The 24,885-nt window shown below is 36.5% G+C and overlaps 1 protein-coding gene across 2 annotated transcripts in view; it reads left to right on the top strand.

Moving 5' to 3' along the window:
* The window catches only part of ADGRV1 (adhesion G protein-coupled receptor V1), a 471,359-nt gene that overhangs the window by 197,217 nt on the left and 249,257 nt on the right, over nt 1-24,885 (top strand). For both annotated transcript variants that reach the window (XM_064482395.1, XM_064482396.1), the window contains 8 exons: nt 112-229; nt 1,125-1,296; nt 8,249-8,491; nt 12,525-12,932; nt 17,529-17,713; nt 20,837-21,086; nt 21,603-21,742; nt 23,187-23,347. In XM_064482395.1, the coding sequence (XP_064338465.1) occupies nt 112-229; nt 1,125-1,296; nt 8,249-8,491; nt 12,525-12,932; nt 17,529-17,713; nt 20,837-21,086; nt 21,603-21,742; nt 23,187-23,347 (1,677 nt within the window). The remainder of the gene's footprint in view (nt 1-111; nt 230-1,124; nt 1,297-8,248; nt 8,492-12,524; nt 12,933-17,528; nt 17,714-20,836; nt 21,087-21,602; nt 21,743-23,186; nt 23,348-24,885) is intronic.

Consider the following 24,885-nt stretch of genomic DNA (forward strand, 5'->3'; position numbering starts at 1 on the left):
GTTGGCAAGATTTTGGAGTGATTATTTCAGTGTAGTGTGGGCCCTAAGTTCATTCCAGCTTAAACTCATTGTTATACTTTCAAGTTTGTAATTCTCTATTTTTCTTTTCAGGGAGTGATCTTCACAATGGCATCATAGGATTCAGGGAGGAGTCCCAGAGTGGACTAGAGCTGGGTGAAGGAGCTGATATGAACACACTGCATCTTATTGTCTCAAGGCAGCCAAACAGGTATGTTTGAATATATATGGAAATGTAATATCCTGTGTGTCTATACAGTGTATAATTTGAATTCATAAAATGGTAGAGACAGGATGAAATGTTGATAGAAGAAGGTGGTGGGGAATTTGGCATGTCAGTGTTCAGATGCTCTAGTTCCTAATCTGTGACTTACACTTGGTTTATGAGCATAATGTAGGGTTACCTTGAACATTTTATACTTTATAAAGTGCCATACAGATGCCAGATTATGTAAGTCATCACTTCATCATATTTACTATTCTCTGATCATGCCACATATACAACCATTTTCTGTTAGGGAGAGCTGGATTACCAAAATTTCGCTTGCAACTTAGTACTGTATAGTACACATCTTCTGAATGTTCATCATGTACATGTACTTGGTATGCACACATGTACATGTATATATACTACCTTTTACAATATCTCTTGCCCTTTACTTGTAGAGTAGCAACCATTCCTAGCAGTAGTGTTTTTCATTTAGGATTCTTGTTAAAAGATAAAAGAATGTTTACTTGAAGGCAAGGTTTTCTATAATTTTTATTTTCATATTTATGTTGCATAATGAGCGTATTTCTGTTGCATAATAGGCAGAAAAATGTTAACTTCTTTTCACATTCCTGATACATAATATCAGGAATTATACCTCAATACATATTTAATCAGTATTGGATAGAATGTGGTCAAACAATGCCACGTAAACTCTGGCTTTAATTTCTTAGCTGCAATGGGGAGAATTGGTTATTTTCAGCATTATCAGTGAGAAAGTAAGTCCCGTGGTTTGGATGAAGAGGTACACTTGGGTACAGTGGTAACACATTCGGTCTTAGCTGCAGGAGTAATGCACTCTGTGACTGCATTTGCATAGGTTTTGATTTGTTCCTAGAGCTTTTGAAGATGTCAAGGTCTTTTGGCGAGTCACGTTTAACAAATCAGTCACTGTGCTCCAGAAAGATGGTGTGAACCTGATGGATGAACTTCTGTCTGTGTCAGGGGCCACGATCTGTACCAGGAGTCAAACAGAGTGCTTTATCACCATTGAGCTCAAACCAGGGAAGGTAAGAAACAATGAGACACAGTGTTGTCAACTTCTGATTATATTTCTTTAGAATTAGTAATTTTAAAGCCACTTTGTTGAAGCTTACACGTTGGTTATGTGGAGATTCTTTGTATCTCACCTAGCCATAGCATCTAAATCTCTTTGGTGGACAACAGACTTCACACTTAGAATTCATTACATTGTGAATTTTTGTAAATAAGCTCATCAAGTTGTACACCTAAAACTAATATGATGCTATACACCAACTATATCTCAATAGCAATAATAAAGAAGCTCATCAGTTTTCTCCTTTCTGTTCCTTGTCATTTCCAAGATTCTTCCTGGCCCACTTGCTCATTGTGTGAATGATCCTTTGAGTCATTTTCAGCCTAAATAGACTGAATGTTCAGTTTTTTGCTTTTATCATATCCATAGATTTGGCCACATCATGTTATATCCATAGATTTCATCCATAAAAAGAAAGTTCTCTCATTTACCATTCATTTAGAGTTTGTTTTAGTCTACCAAAAAAGTACAGAGCCCGTGCTTGGGGAGCCTTTGGATAAATTTCTGAGGGTTCATGTTGCACGTGGCACCCAGGAGCCAGGCGTGCCCCTCTCTTTCTAAGGGAATCTGCATTTTTCAAATGGTATTGGTCACCGATGACCTAGTAGAGCTTTAGTTATTTTGTAGTGGTGTGTGGTTTTTTTAAATGACTGTTCTATGATACTTTAATGCCTAAGGAGCACTCAGTAGTCCTCGTTCTTTGTCTACTGCTTAATTTCTTAAACTCAAACATTTAATACGAAAACTAGCCATTATATGATGAACGTTCAAAAGTATCATGGTTTCTTTGTACATGCCAAACACTTCAAACAGCAGAAAAATGTGTTGCACAGGTACAATTATTTCCAAACTTATGATTATATTTTAACCCATTCTAAATAACAACCCTGTAGATTTAACTCTTTTTTGAATTTTTTCTCTACTTGTTTTTTCACTTCTGAGAATTATTGAAACAGTTATATTGATCTTCTCTAAGGTTACAGTTATACATATTTTCATATGTTGCTGGAGTTGCAGTAATTTTATTGGTTCCAGAAGAGGAATAATACTGTTTCAGATCCCTGAGCTTACACGCCCTTGCTTATCACCACTTTGTTCTTTGTTGGGACCATGGGTCCTCTTTCTCTTCCTGAGCTGTTTCAAATGGGAATTACTGGTTGTCTGATTGGAATCCATTTTATGACTTCACTTGTTAGATCAGCGTGTTTTCTAAGTTCATGCTTTATAGGTTAGTTTTTTCAATACCTTGTGTTTTCCCCAGAATGAGTTGTTCTTTAAATTTTGCAGTGCCCACTTTACCTTAACCATTGCCCTGTTACTTTTGGAGCTGGTCTGTTAGTGGTATTGGAAAGACGTGCCTACCTTGTTACTATCTTGTTATATTTAGGAGGACAGCCTAGAGGCTTTTTCTCTTAAGAGATGAGATAACAAATCTGTGACCTTAGTGCAGCTCTGTGGCTCATTTCTTCTGTTACACTGGAACAAACATACAACTGCATCATCTTTCAGCTTGTGTGTGACCACCAGTACTCTCTAACTTCTGGCTTGTTTTCATCTTCATTTGTATGTGGTTTATAGGTCCTAATAATTTATTCCTATTCTTAGTACAATTCTTACTTTTTCTAGGAATAATTATCTTATGAATTTTTAAAATTAACCCTTTCCTACTTACAAAGAGAAGTTTTATCATTCCTTAGTAAATGAACATATACTTAATAAAAAACATACCTGTCTTGATATGTTAACGTTCTCCTACATATTAAAATTAATAAAATATTAAGTACACACTATTACAGTCACACTTTTGTTTCATTATAACCACTTTTTGATATACTACAATAACGTTTCTTCTTTAAGTACCATTATAGATGCAAATTCAACTAATTTTAAGTGCTTACTAAATCCTTTTCTCTTTGCCACTCAAATATTCATGTCATGGCCACTGAAAGACTTACTAAACTGATCTTTTGTCTTTTCATATTGCTTTATAAACCTCTGAAAGCTTAAGTGCTCCATAGCAATAACATGTTCTAGAGCCATCTTGATTTTTCTTGCTCTAAGACATCCAAACAACTGTTGGCTTAAGACTTGATTTCTTCTGCCAGCAAGCATTTCAGAGATCTGAATCTAGGTACTGGAGATATGCATGAAAGTTGGCAGTTCACACAGGTGGTGCTGCTATGAGCCATCTTGCTAGTGACGGAGCTAGAAAATGTGTTTTTTAAAATATTGAGTTCCCACTGATTTTTTGATAATGTGTTATATTATTTTATTTTACATTTCTTGAGTGGCAGTTTCATTAGCAACTAATACTTTCTATTGCACTGAAAAAAAGGAACTGAAATTTCAATATTTAAAAATATTTGGCTGTGTAATTCTACTTGAAAACACTTAAATCCTCCTCTCTGCATTTGTCCAAATAATCTTATGCCTTCCTCCACCTCCACAACTGCACATTTCTTAACTCTCCCTTAAAGACTGATCAAAATACCACTTCCTCCAGTATGTCTCCCATGATATCTTCAGTTAGAATTCTTAATTCTCTAAGTTTTTGAAGGAAGTGTCTGTACCTTTCTTGTGGGAGTTACTGGTTATATGCAGGGTTAAAACTAATTGTGCATATTTTATCTTGACTGTTGGACTCTCAGCTGCTTGAAAATTAGAACATAGCTTTGTTCATCTTTGCATTCTTTCTGTCATCCTCCATAAATGTGTTGCATACATGAGTAATTGAAAATTCTGTTGTTTTTGTTAGTGTTTATTAATTTATCTCAATTTTTGTTGAATTAGAATCTTGGACAGTTCTCACCAGACCTAACACATTTATCTCATACAATGGATGTTAACCTTAAAATTGTAGGAAGTCTTTTGAGGTCAAAGTCAGCTCAGTCCTATATTGCTAGTTGAGTAAATGTTTTTATCAATCTTTTGCTGACCTGGTTCTTGTAAAGTGAGACTTTATGTACGTATGTGTTAAGGGATGGAAACAATTTTCATAGAGTGGGAATACCTTATTGGTAGAGCAGCCAGGTACAGAGGGTAAAGATCCTGAAAGATAAGGAAGCTGCACATTGATACTGTGTGGAGGGGTCTCTACCTGCTGGAGAGAGAGAGAAAAGAGGAGAGCCAAACAGGGGTGCTCTTGGACAGGCTGGAAGGAAGGAAAGGAGGAAAGTTAGAGTGTAGGTGGGAGAAGAGATTGCTTCCTCTGAGCTCACTCTCCTTGCAGGAGACTACTAAGAATTCCCAGGTACCAGAGGTCTTATAATTAAAGAATAAGAGAATGTGGTAGGCAGTCAGAGGATGCTAACTGTGTATTTTCTTTCTCCTAACTAGGGAAATGCTACTGAGCCCACATCCCGATAGTTTCAGTTAGGCGGGAGAAAGAATTTGGTTTCATCTCTTTATTTCTCCTTCTAATTTAATGTTTAAATCAGAGAGTTGAGTTTTCTTCTGCATCATGAGAAACAGCTAATTTTCAAGGCTTTTTGCTCTCATTGTCTTCCCAGCTGTTAAAAGGTAAGGTATAGACTAGAGTTACCCACATTCCAGTTTTAGTAAGAGGAAATTTCAAAAGAGGCAAGAGATCGTAGTCTTCTTTTCATGTCTGATAAACTGGTACTTAGGGATACACCTGTGGCTGGTTCTGTGTCTGCATTCTTTTGTAGTGGAATTTGCGAGATTATTTGGACATCCCAGCAGAGCAGCACAACAGTGCTCTTTGACTTTTGACCTAAGAACCATCTCTTCATTTTTTTAATCAAAGGAAGGACTTCAAGGATACTGACCTTATTCTGGAAAATACAGTATGGTGGTTAAGAGCTTGGGCTCTGATGATAGAAGACCTGGGTGCAAATCTTAGCTCTTCCACTAATTAGCTGGGTGACATTAGACAAGTTGCTTAGCTTACCTGAGCTTTCCAGATTTGATGAGGTTGGTAACAGGGCTGTTAGATTAAATGAGATAATAAATGAGAGATGTTTTGCATGGTGCTTAGCGAGGAGTTGGTCCTTCCTAAGAAAGGGTTGGTATTAACTATTCAGAATGGGTGGGAATAGAGCCCAAGACGGTTCAGTGACTTGAGTAGTAGCACATCAGCAGCAGTGCTGGGGCGTTACAGCACAACAGCACAACACAGCAAACACAAGGCTTTTCGCCATAGACTTAACCACTGATAATATATGGTGGTTTCTCCTAAATTCAGTGCAGTCTCCAGATGCTCAACTTGAAGTTTTTCTACTGCCTCATGTCTTAAATTATCATCCCTATAGTTATTCAATACTTTTATTTTTTCCCCTTTTTAAATTGAGATATGTCAGTTACAGTGTGTCAATTTCTGGTGTACAGCATGATGTCCCAGTCATGCATATGTATACTTACATACATTTTCGTATTCTTTTTCATTAAAAGTTATTACAAGATATTGAATATAGTTCCCTGTGCTATACAGAAGAAATCTGTTTTTTTTTTCTATTTTTATATGTAGTGGTTAACATTTGCAAATCTTAAACTCCCAGGTTTATCCCCTCCTACCCCCTTTCCCCTGGTAACCATAAGATTGTTTACTATGTCTGCGAGTCTTTCTGTTTTGTAAATGAGTTCATTAGTGTCCTCTTTTCTTTTTCTTTTTATATTCCACATATGAGTGATATCATATGGTATTTTTCTTTCTCTTTTTGACTTACTTCACTTAGAATGACAATCTCCAGGTCCATCCATGTTGTTGCAAATGGCATTGTTTTATTCTTTTTTTTTTAATCACTGTGCAGTATTCCATTGTATAAATATACCACAGCTTCTTTATCCAGTTTTTATTTTCAAGTTAGGAAGAATTTAAGTAACTTTCCCAAGTCAATTACTCGGCAAAGATTAGAACTCGTCTTTTGAATTCCAGTCCATTTGCCCTTTCCGTGGTGGGGAATCTCATGGTTCTATGGGTTCTATCTTGCGGTTCTATATTAGCAAAATATATAAAGGTCATAGTTAATTAACTTAAGATGCACTTCTTAACCCACGAAGTCTGTTTACTAGACAAATTGTTTAAAATTTGTTGCAAATATTTTGAAAAAATATTAAAGATATTGTTTCATGATTACCTTGCTTCTGAGCAGATCCGGGCGCAAGAAATATCGTTTTATCTTGGGCAAAGATCATCTTGGAATGCTGCTGGCCTAACTAGGAAAGGAACTTGAATTCTTGTGAAGTCTACAGTCAGATTTAGATCTAGAGAGGTTCAGATGTGATCTGTAAGTTATGCCTTCCCAGGATACTTCAGGCATATTGTTTGAATAGAGTATTTTGTTGTGAGACTGGAAGATTCCTTTTGTCTCTTCTAATTATGTGTTGGCACCTAATCTACACACTGTTCAATTTTAAATGGTTCCTTTCTTAGATTATAACATATTCTTTTGACTCAAAGTGTTTAATGTTTTAATCATCATCACATTGAGAAGAAATATTATACTGAAAAATATAAGAATCTACGTTGGATTGTAATATACTGAAATCCTTAGTTAAATAAAACTACTGTGAATTCAGGCTCGTTGGTCATTAGGGAATAATAGTTCTTGAATATAGTTACCTACACTTCCCTAGTGCTTCAGTTCATTGTATTTGCCAAATTTAGCTTCTTAAAAGCAGAAAGAGTATGTTTACCTTTATTTCAATATTCACTGAGTGGTGATCAGCAAAAGTAAAGAATAATATATACCCCAGGAAAGCTAAGTATGTTTCTTCAGACAATAAAAGGAGATTAAATTCATTCACTGTGCTACTAAGATATGACTCATTTTTGAATAATAACAAAAGAGTTTGTTGGATTGCTTCAGGACATAAGAATTCTCATTAAAATGATCACAAAACAAGTAATGAATAAGGCCCCCTTGCTGATAGATTAAAAATGATGCATTGTATCACATTAGACAGTGACGCATGCAGTTGAAAAATCCATCAGCTTAGCTTCTTTGAGTTATGCTAGGAAGCTAACAGTGCTGCTAAATTCTTAGGTTATTGTGTCAGAGCAAACAAGTAGAAACAGGTGATTGAAAGTATTTTATAAATTTGAATTCAGGCTTCAGAAAATAAATTATTTGAGATTGTTGTGGAAGAACTGAGGTAAAACATGAGAAAATTATATCCAACAAACTAGATTTCTTTGATACTAAAATTCGGGAAATTTTGCAAAATACATAAAATTACTAAATTAACTGTTATCAATATTTGGTCATATTTATGGAAATCAAGCCTTTTGAAAATAAAACCTTACAAAGCTGAAGCTCCCTTCCCCTCTTATCCCCAGTGTTTCTCCAGCTGCATGCCCTGCCCTACCCTCACTGCCACCCCTTCACCTGAGATCACTTCTGTCATGTGTTTTGTTTTCTTTTCAACTTTTTAAATAAATATGTAGTCCATTAACAATATGTCATAAGCTTTATGTAATTAAAAATTTTACATTTATTATATCATGCCATTCATATCCTCATACAGCTTGAATTTTTTCACTCATTATGTTTTCAGATCCATCCATGTTGAAAAATATTGAAATAATTCATTCCTTTTGACTACTAGATAACATTTCACTGTGTGAATTTTATGTAGCCTTTTATTTATTTATTGACATATACAAAGATCATCTCCTGACACTGATTTTCTAATAAGCTCACCCAGAGAGTAAAGGTGTTCTTAAAGAGACCGAAAAAATAAATCTCATGGTAATCTATCAGAATTTAATTCTGTAATTATACAGAATGTATCTCTAGATGTATGTTTATTTCTATAATAATGCATATGAATAATACTATTTCTTGATAACAGAATTATCTTAAAATAGAAATCTGTTAGTAATCATCCTTTATTTTTTTCTGTTAGTAATCATCCTTTATTTTTTTCTTTTTCCTCGTTGTCAGATACCTCGAGTTGAAATGCATTTTTTTGTGGAACTGTATGAAGTAACTACTGGAGCAGCCATAAACAATAGTGCCAGATTTGCACAGATTAATTTCTCACAGAGTGATAAACCTCCAAGCCTCGTGTATTTCTCTGTGGGTTCTCGGCTGCCAGCTGCTCATAAGAAGGCCACTGTAATCAGTTTGCAGGTGGCCAGAGACTCTGGGACAGGACTCATGATGTCAGTTAACTTCAGTACCCAGGTAAGTGTGCACGATGTATTAACACACAGTAAGGTTTTCTTCTTTAACTATAGCATGTGTAATGAAGCAGAGAATAACTGATACATAGGGGGAGGGTATAGCTCAAGTGGTAGAGCACATGCTTAGCAAGCATGAGGTCCTGGGTTCAATCCCCAGCATCTCCTCTAAACATAAATAAATAAATAAACCTAATTACCTCCCCCCACCAAAAAAAAAATGACTTCAAACGAGAATAACTGATATATTATTTTCTGAGGATACCCTCATAAATCACATTATGTTTGTTACATTGAACTTTATCCTTGAAACAGTTCATTTTTTTAACTTAAATTATGTTTTAAAATGGTAGCTTTTTGTTTTTCTCTTCCTTTTGGAAAAGTTGATTATACAATGCAAAGTGTCTTACATAAATCTGTTGTATAAAATCTCTAGAGAGTTAAAATTTCTTCAGAATGTAGCTGTATAAGACCAGAAACAAAAAGCGTGGATCTTTGTTCTGGTTTATACTTGAACTAGTTGAAGATATTCTTCAGGACTTCAGACACTAACTGATTTTTATGTTTCTTTAAATCTGTGAGCTTATGAGGTCTCACTGCCCCTTTCATGTCCATTCTTTTGGGTGATATCAAGTGAAAGAGAGCGAGCAGGTGGGTATCCAGGGACTGAGCAGCAATACTACAAAACACTAAGTGACTAGAGCCTGGGGCTGGTCCACACAGCACCCTACACCTTCTCAGAATTGTGGCTTAAAGTTTGTTTAGTAGACAGACAATGTCTGTCTACTCTGCTTGAAGTATGATTGTAGAGATTGGAGCTTGCCCACCTAAGCCTTCTCTTTTTTCCCCTTGACTCATATCCTCCAAGAAACCCAGAGTTTGAAAACTCCCATTCTGAACCAGTGCTGCCATTTCCCCTGTTTCGAAATTTCAAACTTGGTGACACTCTAGGTCTCAAGGTTTCCAAGTTGTTTTTTATTTTTTAAGCAAAGTGCTGTTTAGTATGTGCTTGGTCATGTCGCTATTGAGTGGCTCAAACATATGGACCCATTTGTGCATAAAATACAACATATGTGCAGCCAATTTGCTGCAGCAATCATGTGAGTCAGGGATGGGAAGTTAGAACTGGAGCTGTGGGTCGTGAGCTGTCCGGAAGTTTGCCAGGCAGAAAGCTTATCCTTATGATCGAGTCCTCAGCTTGGCAAGCAAGAAGACCGAACTATCGTATGAGACTCTAGAAATAAACTCCTTCTGAATAGCCCTGAAATGGCATGAACATGGAAAGAAGTATTTTGATTCATGGTGGGGAGATTTTAGCATTTTTGCTTTTAAGCATTTGAGATGGTAAGAGAGATGGTAAGAGAAAATGTGTGCTTCCTCCCATGAAATATATATCATCATATGCTCGCTACTTTGTAGAATGGAAGAAGGAAGAAGTGATAAGAAGACTTGAGGCACATTTTAAACTAGTTCATATACTCAGTTGAAAGGGGAATTGAAGATGCCAAAATAAGAACCCGAATGCCAGTATCTGTGTCATAGTCATTTATATTCTTCCTGAATTATTCACACATGATTCCTTGCAAAACACATGCTGTCACCAGCCTGTAACTCATAGCATTTTTATAACACTATAAAATCAACATAGAGGAGACCCACAATGATGAAAATTTATCTTGACTGTATCAACATTGATATCCTAGTTGTGACATATTATAGGTATGCACAATATAACCAAGGAGAGATGTTGGGTAAAGGGTACAGAAGACCACTCTTTATTATTTCTTACAGTTGCATGTGAATCTGTAAAAATTATCTCAAAATAAAAAGTTTTATTTCAAAAATTAGAAATGAAAGTTTCCCCTCTCTGGTATGATTTTATTTTCCTGTTGCTTCATTGTCCCTGCATTTTCTCTCTCTGAATACTAGGCAAATTGCTGGAAGAGAAAGTCATACAATTCTATTTTCCAATAGCTGGCAAGGATGAGAAAATAATTATGGATCAAGTTGCTATTCTGTTGTAATGATACCAGTTTTGATTTTACTTAAAATAGAATTTAATGACATAGTTAAAACAGTAGCTGTAGCATACCTGTTGTTTGGTAAGTCAGCGTTCTCAGTACATAAATACTACAGTCTTAGCAGAAGTTCCCTTCTGCCTACGTGTTTGTGATCTAAAGGTAAGGGAGATAAGGATTTGATATAATGGAAATGTCGCTCATTCCAGTTATCTTTAAATTAAGCCTATAACTAAGCCAGATTTGAAAACCAATTCCAGATACTTTCATTTGTATATGTGCACACTAACCCAAAGCCCACAAGTTCAAGAAAGAACATGACTTTCCTTCCGATTCTCACATTGCTTATTCTGTCAAAGGCTGTTTCTATGTTAATCTTCATTGTTGCTTTTAAATTGCATAGTGCTTCTTGGTGTTTGTTATATGTATTTTATAAACACAATATTATCTCGATTATTCCATTTCCTTTAAATGTCTGAATTGTGAAATAAATTCCACCAGAAAAACAGTGACCAGAGTGTATATATGCACTTTACAGTAATAAAATCATCACCACCTAACTTTATCAGGATCCTAAAACTAGCTGCCGTAAACCCTTCTCTGATGCCATCTGGCTTTTTCCTTGCAGGATAACCTCTCCCCATCTTGCAGATAACTTCTATCCTGAATTTCATGTTGAATTATTACCTTGCTTTTATTTATAGTTTTGCCCCTAACCATAAGCTGTGTAGGTTTACCTGTTTTGGAAATTTTACAAATGAGATTCTTCCAATGGTAGTGTTTTATGGTGTGCTTTTTTTGCTCAACAATATGTTTTTGAGAAATACCTGTGCTGGTGTGTGTAGTTCTTTCACTTTTACTCTTGTGTGATATTCAAACTTTAATTTATCCATTCTGAAGCTAGTAGAATTTTGTGTTGTTTCCTTCAGTGAGGCTTTTTCTACCACTAGGCAGATGCTCATGAAACCCTTTATCTTCCTTGATTTTTCACTTTTTTGTCAGACTTGGTCCTCCTTCTGGAAGTGTGCTGTTCCCCTTTGGGTGTCTGGAACACCACCCTTTCCTGCTCTCAGCCTTACCTCTCTGGCAGCAACTTCTTGTTGCCCCTGTTGGTCGTCCTGACCAATGAATACTGGGGTCTCCCTGGACTCACTCTCTCTGCTAGACCGTCCACACATGTCCTCTTTGAATATCATCTATAAAATGCGAACTCCTGAATTTTTATCGCTAACCTCTTCACCACCCCTGATCCAGACTCATCTATCTGATTGCTGTTATTGATGTCTTCGTTTGAATGGTTTAAAAGGCATCTCAGGCTTAATGTATATGATAAATAACTGGATTTCTCCCGTAATGATATTTCCCTCAGTTCACTGCCATTCATCCAGAAAAACAGCTAGTAGTTTCCTCTTTCTCCTCTTCCTTTCCATCCAACACTGAATTAATCAGAAGGTCCTGCTGACCCTATGTTCAAAATATCTTCCCAGTCTGAGCGCTTCTCACTTTTCTGACTCATAAAACCTAAGCTATCATTTTTTTAATCAATTAATGTAAAAACCTCCTATCTTTTCTTCCTGCTTCCATCCTTATCCCCTGCTGTAGCCTAACAATCTACAAGGGCAGAAGTACTCATGAAAATATGAAATAACATGTGTCCTTCTGCTGGAATCCTGCAGTGTCTTCCTGTCATACTCTGTGTCGTGAATGTACATGATCTGACCTCTGGGCATATATGCCTCTGAATATCTTCACAGTTTTAGTATGCTCACAATTGAGAAATTCTGTGAGGCATTTCTTTCCTAACTCTCTTTCTTGGTCTGTTCTAAGGCATCAACCCTATCACTGTAAGATGTGTATTTTTCTCTCTAATTTATCTTAGGGGATTAGAAAAAAGTATAAAATGCCCCGTTTTAATAGTAATGTTGTTGTGGCCCATCAGATCGTTTAAGAGAAATAAAATTTGTTAGGATAGGATCAAGGTTTTATAGTTTCACTTAGATGGTGTTGTTTAATTTCTAGGAGTTGAGGAGCGCGGAAACAATTGGTCGTACTCTCATGTCTCCAGCTATTTCTGGGAAAGACTTCATGAGAACTGAAGGCACCTTAGTCTTTGAACCTGGCCAGAGAAGCACCGTATTGGATGTGATCCTAACGCCAGAGACAGGGTCTTTAAATCCATTTCCTAAACGCTTCCAGATTGTGCTTTTTGACCCAAAAGGTGGTGCCAGAATTGATAAAGTGTACGGGACGGCTAACATCACCCTTGTCTCTGATGCGGATTCGCAGGCCTTTTGGGGGCTTGCAGATCAGCTGCAGCAGCCCCTGGATGGCGACGTTCTCAACAGAGTGCTTCACAGCATCAGTGGGAAAGTGGCTACGGAGAACACGGACGAACAGCTCAGTGCTGTGATGTATTTGCTGGACAAGGTAAGAAGCCCTTGCAAAGTATTAGCAGTTGCAACATACATTTTTAGAGAACAATAAACCACATACAGTTATAATGTCAGTTATCATGGATGTATGATAGAGTTAAATTTCTGAACATAAGAATGAAATTCATCATGTCTGACACTGTGCTTTTGATTGGATATGACTGATGCCTGTTTGGAAACTTCAGTCTTACGCTGACAGAGTGATGAGTAATTTATTGCAGCAGTGAGGATAGTCCAGGGTCTGAAAGGAGACACCTAGTGTCAGAAGCTCCAAGCTCTTTCTGATTCTCCAGAAACTGGATAAATATCTTTTGAGATTCCATCTCAGTTTTTTGGAGTCCATAAAAAGAGGACTTGGACTGGATTACTTAGTTCTTCCAGCTTAAATGCCATGAAACAGGAGCTAGTGCCCTGTGCTTGTTCCCTAATCTGGATACTGAAAACTTCCACAGATAAAGAAAACTAAGGAATGACGTGATGATTTCAGGCATTCAAATTGGTGTGGACTCCGGCCAACTAGGTTTTGTTTTGAACCTATTTGTTTACATTTCTGTAAATTAAGAAATTAAATGGAGATAGGAGGTCCTAAGAATGTAAATGAAAGAAGATATCTAAAAAGAGTTTTACTGAAGGAAAAAACTTGTGGCAGTTTATTTTGGGCTTTCTTATCAAGATATTTCTTATCAACATATTCATACACAAAGGAAAAAAGTTTTGAATGCATCCACAGTAGTTTATAAATACTGTATTTCTTACACAAGATCTTTAAATACCTGAGGTGTTTATGGTGGGGTTTTAGATTATCATGCCTATTTTACTTCTTATGATATCTCTTAAAATGCAATGCCTAAAGGTTAGAAAAGAAAATTATACAGTACATGGTCAAGGAGAGGAGGCCTTGCCAAGTAGCTTGTAAAGCAATAAGAGGTGACTGCTGTTTCATGCAGAGAGAGTTCTAGGGGTGAGAATTTACTCTGGGAAATGATGTTAAAGTTTCTAATGATGAAATAGTATAGGACAAAAAAGTTTGATTTTGGCCGAGTAGAGTGAAAGACTGTACAGTAGCGACATTTTAGAAAAGAGAACTTCTTTTTGTGTAATTTATAAAAGATATAAGGACATTTTGTTGCTTTCTTATTTCTCAGCAAGTTATGTAAGAGATCATTAAAAAACATTCAGAAGTCATGAAGGAAATGGCTGATAAACTTGACCACATAAAGTGGTCAAACAAAATTTCTCTTTGCATATACCACAAGCAAAGTCAAAAGACAACAAATGATTGTATGTTGATTATATCTCAGTAAAACTGAGGGAGGCAAGAAAAAAAAAGACAGCTAAAAGGTCTGGGGAGTATTTGTGCAAATACATGTATAACAAGAATATTTCAGCATTACTTATAATAACAAAAATTGGAAAAAATAGCCATTAAGAAAGATCTGTTATATCCATAAAATGCAAAAAATTTTCATGATTTAGACAAATTTATAATAATGAGAATAAGACAGCAATAAAACAAGCATTGAAAATATAGATAATCATATGGTAGGGTTGATATTTTAACAATAAGATACAGGATGCCCAATTAACTTTGAATTTCAGATAAACTGAATATTTTTTAGTATATGACAAATAAAAAACAAATATTTTTATTTGCATGTGCTATTTGGGACATACTTATATCAAGCAATTATTGGCTGCTTACCTGAAATTCATACTTCATCTGGGCAGAGTCACCCATACTTCATCTGGCAACCACTCGTATGTCTCCTGTGTACTTCGTATGTTCTCTAAGATATCCTCAAAGTCAGGAGTGCAGAATAGAACTTCCAAATACTGAATAGAACGTCATTTTATAGGGTCTCGTATTTTAAGTGAGATTGTTTCTTATTTGTAAGTTTTAGTCTTCCCCAGATTCTAACTTCTTTGAAACAGAATCTGGTTTATACTGTATATTTCTTTATAGGAAGAGCTCAACAAATCTTAATTATTGTTGAGTTAGTAGTAGAAGTGACTGCTTATTTATGTTCAGAAGAAACAGATACTGTGCTAAGAGCAACAGCCTTAAATGACTCACTGTAAAGGTGGTCTGAATAAAACCCAGCTGTGTGGCTTTGGGCCAGTTTTTGCCATGACATAATATTCTGTCTTTTGATTTTCTTAGATAGAGGGCAATGAAAATTATTCAAAACACTGTCAGTTGCTTTTGTAACAGTGTCTGTCCTTTAAGACTGTTGGATTTGATATGCAAAATTTAAATTTCATTGGGTTTTGGTTTCCAGGTTATTGAAGCTTGGTGAAACACAGGTCAAGGGGCATTGCCTCTGATTTTGTGTCCTAGAACACTCAGAAGAGTACAGGAATAACTTCTGTGAAAGTTTGGTAGGCTCTCCTCCACCACAAAGTCCCCTTTTACTTTCTCTCATGACAGTTTTAAAGCTCTCCCTGTGGTCGATTCAGGTTTTCTACCTTTTTGTGAGCCAGGTTTGGTAATTTGAGGGGTTCTTTTTTATTGTTGTTTATGTAAAATGGCTTTTAGAGCCGGTATGTTTCTTTTCATCATGTACTTTTGAATATTGTATCTTATATTTCAGTAGTTATTTTTTTACATTTGATTAATTTTGTAATCATACTAACAATGATTTAAACTTAGCTCTGTATTTTCCTACCTGGTTCTGTATTTCATGCTTGCAATAATTTTGACTGACTTGTCTGCAGACTGAGTCAATCTGTGTTATTTTAGGACAAGCCAGTGGGAGGATGTTTTGAGTCAGGGCAGGATGGCTGTCACTTTTGCCTTGGAGGACTGGCTGTTCATCATCTCCTTCTCTGGAAAAGTTAGGCGTCCTCTTTCTGCCTCAGTTTCCTTACCTGGAAACAAAACAGAATAACAGTAACACCTCCTTGACAGAAATGTTGTGAGAATTAAGGAAGTTAGTATAGTGTGCTGCGAACAGTACCTTTACAAACCAAGGGTTATATGAATGGCCTTCTTGTTTTATTTTTTGTGTGCTTTACTAAAGGAAACTTTCTGTTGCCCTTGAATATGCATGAAAGGTTGGTTCTAGAATTCTTGGATCACTACCTTTAATTCTTAAAACTGCATATGTTGCTCTGCTGGCTTCTGGCATTTCATATGCAAAGAATTCTGACGTCAAACTGAATTTTTGATCCTCTGTTAGTAATTTTTTTTTCCTGTCTGATTTCTGATATGTTTTCTTTTAACTCTTGAAATAATATTTAAAAATCACCCAAATACTTCTGGTGGTGTTTCTTTTCCTAATTTTCTTTGCTATAAAGCAAGCTTGCATTTTAGACATGAGTTTTTCTTTAGCTTATCAAAGATCTGTGTTGCTTTTCTCTAATACTTGCTGTTTTATATGCTTGCTGTATCTTATGGGTTTGTCCTGTTTGTCTGTAATATTTTCTCTGGGTTCTGGGAGCATTTCTTGAGCTTCTTTTTCAATTAATGTATTCAGTTTAATTGTTTTAATAGCAGTGGGCTGTTCCCTGTCTCCATTGTAGTTTCATTTCATTAAATTTTAATTTTGTACCTTTTATCTTTTCCCTATGGATTATTCTCCATTCTCCCTTATTGTCTTTAGGATGGCTACTCTTATAAACTTAGATCTTGAGTTTAGGCATCAGCTTGACACTGTATAGATTACAAAGCTATTAAAAAATATGAGGAACATCGAGCCACTTCCTCAATGAGCTCTGCTAGTGGGAGTAACAGAAAAATCATTTCAACACTGCCATGAGTTCATTAGTAAAGGTATGTGCAAGTTGCAGAAGGAGTGATGATGCATGTCGGCAGGTGGGACATAGCATAGCAATCACAGTGATTACTAATTTGAATTCTGAAGAATTAGTGGGGACTTCTCAGGTGTCTAAGAGTGTAGTGGAATAATAAGTCAATGGCTTCACACCCGTGCGTAGTCTGACAGTAAAGATAGGGTTCCCATCATTCTGGCAAGGGGAAAATTAAATCATGAAGACGGCTTTTCCTCTTACTCTCCTTGTCCCTCAAACAACAAATAACCCAGTCCTTTCAGGTAGGAAGGTTCATACTTACCAGTAAAGGCAAGAGTGAGAGGAACTCTTGACTACTCTTGGTTGAAAAAGGATTTTCTCATTTGATATTTGAGAAAGTTAGTGATATGTGGTGGCTTCTGTCCAATGAAAAACAGATAATTAAAAAGGATTTTACTTCTATTACAGACAGATATTCTTGTGCTTATTCCCTTAGTTGTTGGTCAAAATAAAAAGAATCTTTGGGGTAGATGTAAAAGTGAGGTTAATTTTGACTCCTGATGTTAGATGTTGTTAAAATTAAGTGACCCATGCAACTGTTTTGGGCTTTATGTAGACACTAAATAGAAAATATTTTGGTGACTATGCCTTTCTTTATAAATGAGTATTTATGCTTTTAAAGTATAAATGTATTTGAAATATGATTTTGATACTTATTTCTCTTAAATTCTTAATAGATTCACCCTCATTTTGTTAATGTTACTAACTGATATACCATACATATCATTTAAGCAGTTTATTCTTGAAGATGTAATTTCATACTTGGATTTTTTTTTTCCAGATAACCATTGAAGGAAAAAAAGAGGCATTAAGCATCGTAAGCCGAAATCTTTTCTATGAGATTCTTTGTGCTCTTGTTAACCCAAAGCGCAAGGACACTAGGGGATTCAGTCACTTTACTCAAGTGACTGAGAATTTTGCCTTTTCTCTACTGACTGATGTTACCTGTGGCTCTCCTGCTGAAAAGTAAGTATCTTTTAATTTAGTAGTGGTACTTTATGTATATTCTTTCACAGTTTACAAACCAATATGCAATGCAAATTGACATTTAGATGATGTAACTAAGGATTATACAATCAATGCATTGCACCTAATGGACAAATTAAGTTAATTATTTGAAGGAAGCGTTGAAACTGCACCACAAAATCAGTTTATACTGTGAAGAATATATTCCTCTTGTTTTGCAGGCTCTTTTAAGAATAAAAAGTCTTATTGCTTACTTGTGTTTATATAATGAGTAGAAGATAAATTCTGAATAGAATAAAAGGAAGGCGATTCCCACGTTTAGACGTGTTTTAATGCACTGTTAATTGTGCTTCCCCCTGGAGTCCTGGTTCAGTTTCAGCCATTTGGAGGCAGCTCCCTGAATGTTGCTGAACTTCAGACTAGTTGTTTCATGACTGGAATTTCATGGCAGAAAGCAAGCAAGAAGAGAAGGAAAAAAATTAAATTCAGCTTGTGTTCATTATTAACTGTACAATTATTTTTGTACTTATATGTTAATATTCTCCAGAAGTCTGGTTAAAAGTGTTGTTCGGTGAAGTCAAATAGTTCATAGCTTTGCGTAGTCCCAGTTCTTTCTGTTTGTTTTTCTATATTTTGGCAAGAACTCTGGGATATCGAGATAGTGTCACATGTGAACCATCTACCCTGCTATGAATGTTGGTTCCCATATCTGCGCCCTCAAAGGCCTGGCGAGGACTCGGGAAAGTATAAGGTGCACAGAAGGAGTGGCTTTTTCTGTCTTGTTGCCTAATGTATACTCAGGATCAAGAGCAGTGTCTGGTACATGGTGGATAATCAGTAGTTACGGAATAATGAGTGAATAAAATGAGTAAGTGAATCATTGTGTTTTCTGCCATGTACATCCTCCCTATAGACTTATCTCTCCTTCTCAGTTGTTTAGGAAGAGGAAAACAGCATGTATAGTGGCAGTTTGGGGAAATTATCAATTGGAAAGATCTTCAACCATTAGAGATTGGATATAGAATAAGTTAGGTAGGGTGTGTGTGTACGAATCAGACTTAGAATTTTGGAGCCATCAAATTGAGGACACCGTTAAAGATTAAAGAACAGGATAAATCCATAAACACGATGACTACATAGGAGATAATTGTTCAGGGAAGAGAAGGTGTGGGCTAAAAGTGAGGCAAGGATGAGAGGAGGATGGCACCTTGAGAGTAATTAGGTGGTAGAATTTAACGTATAGGTGACAAATTAAAAATAGAAAATAAGAGAGATCAAGACTGATTCTTTCTTTACTCAGAAAACTCTGAAGATGTTGACCCTTCTCATATGCATTATTTATACATTGTCTTACACGGGATTCAAGGGCATCTACTGAGAGTGAAGGGTTTGAGAACAGAGCAGGGATGTTGAGAGAAATAACATCTAGAACAGTCATTTGGAAGCCAAGTGAAACCAGTGTCAAGGGGCATTGAGGGTCTGACTGAGGTTGGTCGCTGTGGATTTGTAGTGGTGCCAGTCTACATGTTAATATGGGTTTCCCCCACCTCACTTCAGTCTGGGTGTGAAGCAAATCTGGGGATTGATCATAGTGAGTACAATTGGAAGGACATGGATGTAGGAGGTTGAAGGTCAGGGAGAGTGTAGTCACCGTCAGGTAAGAGGGACCAGGAATTTGGCACACTGGTGTCATGGTTGGATAGAGTACCCCTATACGTGTTGTGTTGGTCTCAGAAGGCCAGCATAGTGAGTCCATGATGGTGCTGATGGGATAAATCTCAGTAGTGGGTATGCAGCTATATGGCTGAGGTTCGCTGGTCTCAGGTACATTGTACCTGGTAGGACTGGGCGAGGGGGAGATCTGCAGTGATAGCCTTTAGCTCAGAGTCACCAGTGAAGATACGGGAGTCTAGATGGGGAAATTAAGAAATGAGTTTCTCATAAACTGTTGTGAAGGTGCAAGTGGCCCATGAAGATTGAGGGGTTCTAACAGCAGTCTTGGACACAGGGGTCCAGAGCCTGTATGAAGGGCTGGACTAAATAGATGGATATTTGAAGGCACTAATTCAAATGTGGTAGTTAAAGATTGTTTTAGAAAGGGTATATTAACTAGAGGGAAAACTTAGCCCTTACCATTTCCTTTTCTTTCTGAAATCTTCTATTTAAAATTCTCAGCTCCATTTCCCAGGTTAGGGGTCTTGACAAGGTATTTGTCCCTACAGTACAATCATACATACTCAGCATCTCTTCTGGCCCATTTAACTTTTACATTTTAGTGCATAATTTTTACCCTAATATCCTAATAGTCTCCCTCCTTTTTCAGGCAGGTTTCAGTTTTGATTCATCTTTGTGTCTCTTCATTGTTTGCAAACATGATAGGTCCACAGGAAAAAAATGCATCAGATTTTTTGGAGGACTGGTTAACAAATAGTTTCATAGAACCTCCAGCCTCCCTCAGGCAAGGATTCTAATTTAGTAAGAATGGGATGTGATCTAGACATCTGTATTTTTAAACAAGCTTCAAAGTGATTTCAGTGCCCACTGAGGTTTGGAAGCAATTTCACTGAGCACAGGATCTTATGCCTGGGAGAATGTTCAAACCAGAATTGTTAAATGGATAAAGATCACTGTTCAGGGCTGTTTCTTTTACCAGTCACATGGCTGAATTTGAAATGCTCTGATGAGTTAGAAAGGAATGAGGTAACTTGATGAAAACATGGCTCTAGATATATAAGATTTATAATATTCTTAAATATAATGCAGAGTGCTTCAGTTTAGTGGTGCATCCTTTCCAGCCTAGACCACCAATGCTGATGTGACTGACGCAGAAAAATACATTTAACAGCCACTGATTCTACGTGGTGTCTGTGAAAAAGCTTTCAAAAACCCATGTTTTAGGTTATAAGGGGGATCAAGCAAGAGGACACAGAAAGTTGTGTGCCAAAAATCATGACAATTCACCATAAAAGCACTGAAAGCACATTCTCTTTACTGCTTCTAGGTGGGTAGTGTCATGTTTATACACAAAGAACAGAGCCCCAGTGTAATGAATTTTAACAAATATAAATGGATATACATATACAAGTACATGCCATTTTAGCAGAATCTGCTTTTCTGTCACAGAAGCAAAACCATCCTTGACAGTTGCCCATATTTGTCCATACTGGCTCTTCACTGGTATCCTCAGCAAATCAATGGGCACAAGTTTGAAGGAAAAGAAGGCGATTATATTCGAATTCCAGAGAGGTTATTGGATATTCCAGATACAGAAATAATGGCTGGGAAGAATACATGTGAATTAGTCCAGTTTACAGAGTATAGCAGCCAGCAGTGGTTTATAACTGGAAACAGTCTTCATGCCCTGAAAAATAAGGTAATCTATCATTTGAAAAATTATGTGGTTGGAATTTGATTTTTCCTTAGCAAACATTCTCCTCAGGATGCACTGAGTTGATCAGATTTGTGGTAAGTGCTACACGTGGTGAGCTAATTATGAAACATCCCATCTTAATGATCCATTTGTAGAATGTTTAGTCTTAAAAATAGTTAGAAATATTTTCTTCATGTTTTATTGAGTAACATATATATAAAAGTGGAGAAAGTGAAAAAATACAGCTTCTGCTAATACTGTGTGGTGTTACATATCCCACTCATGGTGAAGTCTGACAATGAAAGTGAGCATCGTCAGCTGCTCAGTAACTGAGGTGGAGGTAGTGCATTTACTGTGGAAAACCAATCAAAGGCCTTGCGTTCTTAACTCTGTATAGCTGACTGTACAGCCGCAGTCTGCAAGTGACTAGAAAAATGACATAAAGCTCAGATTGGGAGATTCAATCATGACATTAATTTGAAAATATCATTAAATTTTCTATTCTTTGTGGCGTTTTAGGTGTTATCTTTGAGTGTGAAAGGTCAGAGTTCACAACCCCTGACCCACAACAACGAGGTTCTCTACAGGATTTACGCTGCTGAGCCTAGAATTGTTCCCCAGACGTCTCTGTGTCTTCTCTGGAATCAGGCTGCTGCTAGGTACTTGTTAATAACTCTTAAAATCAGAATTTGCACCTTCCTCATTCCAGGACCATTGAGCCCAGTTTTTTGCACTGACCGTACTTGGTCTCAGGTTAGACTTTAGACTGGAGAACAACCTCTATAAAGAATGAGATAAAGCAGCATAGGAAGTGGTCTAGCAGGTGGCAGATGCAGCCAAACAATTTAAATATGGGTTTAACACATTATTTAGTCCTTCATTATTACTACTTCTATGGGACTTAGTCTGAGTTCTGCTCAATTCACATAACCTTCTTGTGGTTATTGGTTAATTTATTAAGCAGTGGAGGAAATTCTTTTGACCCCTTCCATCTGGGCTAGTCCACATATGGCTTGGGGTACCTTTTGGGATTAAAGCCATGCACAGGAATGGGAAGAGAGTGATTCTTTCTGTGAATCTTCTTGGCCTAAGACCTCATGTCTCTAAGCAGTACTGTCACTGGGAGCTCAGTCAGTGATGTAGGGTCAGGCATTGCTGGCCTAGAGGGTTTAGGGTTCAAATCAGTCACTAGATTCTGTTTATTACTGACTTTCAGCCACACAAACTAAATTCCAAGAAGGTTTAACAGCTTAGTTGAGTAACCAGCTGTCCTCCAAACACCAAAATTCTAGTTAGTCTTTTTGTGAGAAAGTAATTCTTAATTGAAATTCCTCATGCTTTAGGACAGTTCTTAAACCTAATATATAGATGCTCTACAGTCTTGAATATATAATTTATAATGAATATTTCAAGCTTGAATCTGGTTAAGAAGTTTTATGTCCTTAGGAAAGTAAAAGTATCAAAAGGAGCTAGAAGGCAAGAAGCTCAACCAGCAGTCACTGAGGAAGGTGTGACACTGTATTTGCTATAATTATGAGAAAGTTCTTATGCTAAAAAAAAGCCAGGTTTTATAGATGTAAACACCTGAAAGAACCCTGGAAAACGATTATGTAATATAACTGAATCAAAATCTAAAACAGATGAGGAAGGAAACTTAGAAAAGCATATAAGCAACTTACGTGGTTCAAAACACAAGAGGTGTGAAAAATGAGGAAGGGTGAACATTGCACATTTGATGTCTATGTTGACGTTTGGGCATTTTTGAATGCTTGGGAGGAGTACTGTCTGTTTAATTCCTTGGATGTGTTTGCTTGAGATTAGGTAGGGACTGGTACTGCTCTTTTGAGAGGACCAGCTTGTTTGGTATTGGAATGCTTTTGCAGGTTTGGTTCGTATTTTGGCTCTTTCCTAAGGTATCTGTGGGACCTGTTGTGTCAAGTCTTGGACAAGATGTTCCCACCATTGTTTCTTCTTGAAAATGTGGTCTGCTTAAGTCTTGAGTAAAGATCACTAGGTTCAATAAGTTGTTTTTTCTTTAAAAGCCATCTCAGCACCTTAAGTATTGATGAAAGAGGAGTACTGACAATTGTGTTTTGGCCCTAGCTGGTTGTCTGACAGTGAGTTTTGCAAAGTGGTTGAGGACGCTTCACGCTACGTGGAATGTGCCTGTTCATACATGTCCGTGTATGCCGTCTACGCCCAGACTGACAACTTGTCTTCATACAATGAAGCTTTCTTCTCTTCTGGATTTATATGTATTTCAGGTGAGTTATAGTATTTTTGAGTCAATAATTTAATATATGTATGAGAATAAAAGCCTGTTTTCCCATAGTCCTTTTATATATGCAAGATACAAACTTACTGTAATTCATCCGCACCAGCAGGAAGTAAACTTTCCCATGGTCTTACTCATTAATTCATATAGTGGTTATTTATGGAGGGTCAACTTTGTACTGAGGATAAGGAAAAAACCAGACATAGTTCCAACTCATCAGTAATATAAAGTACAGTGTAGGGTAGAAGCTAGATAAAAAGGGTGTAATTGATAAGGTTGTGGTTTAAAAAGCAGGTTCTGCAGTAGAACATCAAGACTGTGTGAGAAAATATAAACAAAGCATTTTGTGTTTTTGTTAAAAAAAAAACCTCTCTCATTGGATTTGTATTCTTCACTAGAAACCCTAAATATGCTCAACTACTGTGTTCAAAGAGAGGTTGTCTTTCGCCTTCCACGTCTAGGTCCTGTTTCTGGCAGGAATAGGAACTTAAATTGTATTGATGTCTGTCACGCTATTTACCTTTAACTTAACTTAGAATAACTATAGAATTATTCTCATCTGTTGTTTTGATTTTATGGTTGGGAGTCTGGGAATTCCTTAAATTATATTTCTGTCCCTGCCCTCACCCATTCTGTGCCCCGAGTCATCTTTTCTGGCTGCACAGCTGCTTCAGTGAACAATACGCTATACAGAGAACTGGGTAAAGGGTAACTCTGGAGCCAGGCTGCCTGGGTTCACATCCTGGTCCTGCCACTGGCTAGTTGTGAGACCTGGGACCAATACCTCAGTTTCCTCAGTTTAAAAACATAACATATGTTTTTAAATTGTGTTAACCTAACAGAGTGGTAGATATATTAACTCAGACAGTCTGCTTTAGTGATATTTGTATGTAAATGTGATTATCATTGAATTCATGTCTTTTATTTGGTGTGCGCACAGTCCCCTAATAGTCTTTATCTATTAGGAAAATTTCGTGGAGGTAGAAGCATGTAATTAATGACTCTTCTTAGTCCTGGTTGTTAAAATCTTTCCACTATAATTTCAATTTATAAACTTATACATTTTCCTTAATGCATCTTAATTCTGAACCTAACTTAGATTCAGTGGCAAAAGTTAATCTCTTATTCTTAATAATATCTTCCATAAGGATGGTGTTACTTGCTTAACAGATTCTTCTAGGTACACATAGTTCCAAAATCAAATGGAGACATCCTGTTTTACTTTGATGCTAATATATTTACAGAAATTTCATAGACTGATGAAAAGGAATCTAAAGGTAAAACATTGACATGAAATCTAGATGTCATTTTACATATTTCTATAGAGACATAAATCTAAGTGGTGATATGACCCACAAAAATCCCTTGCTTATTCTAAATACTGAACATCAAAGGAAAGAGTTTTAAAAACTAAAGCAAGAATGTTATGTGATTTTTTAGAAGACTTAAGCAGGACTATAAAATATTTCCTTAAAGAATTGTTAATAAATGTTTGTTTTTTGCAAATAGTTCTAGGATAGATTTGCT

Source organism: Camelus dromedarius, chromosome 3 (assembly GCF_036321535.1).
Source record: "Camelus dromedarius isolate mCamDro1 chromosome 3, mCamDro1.pat, whole genome shotgun sequence".
Lineage (NCBI taxonomy): Eukaryota > Metazoa > Chordata > Mammalia > Artiodactyla > Camelidae > Camelus > Camelus dromedarius.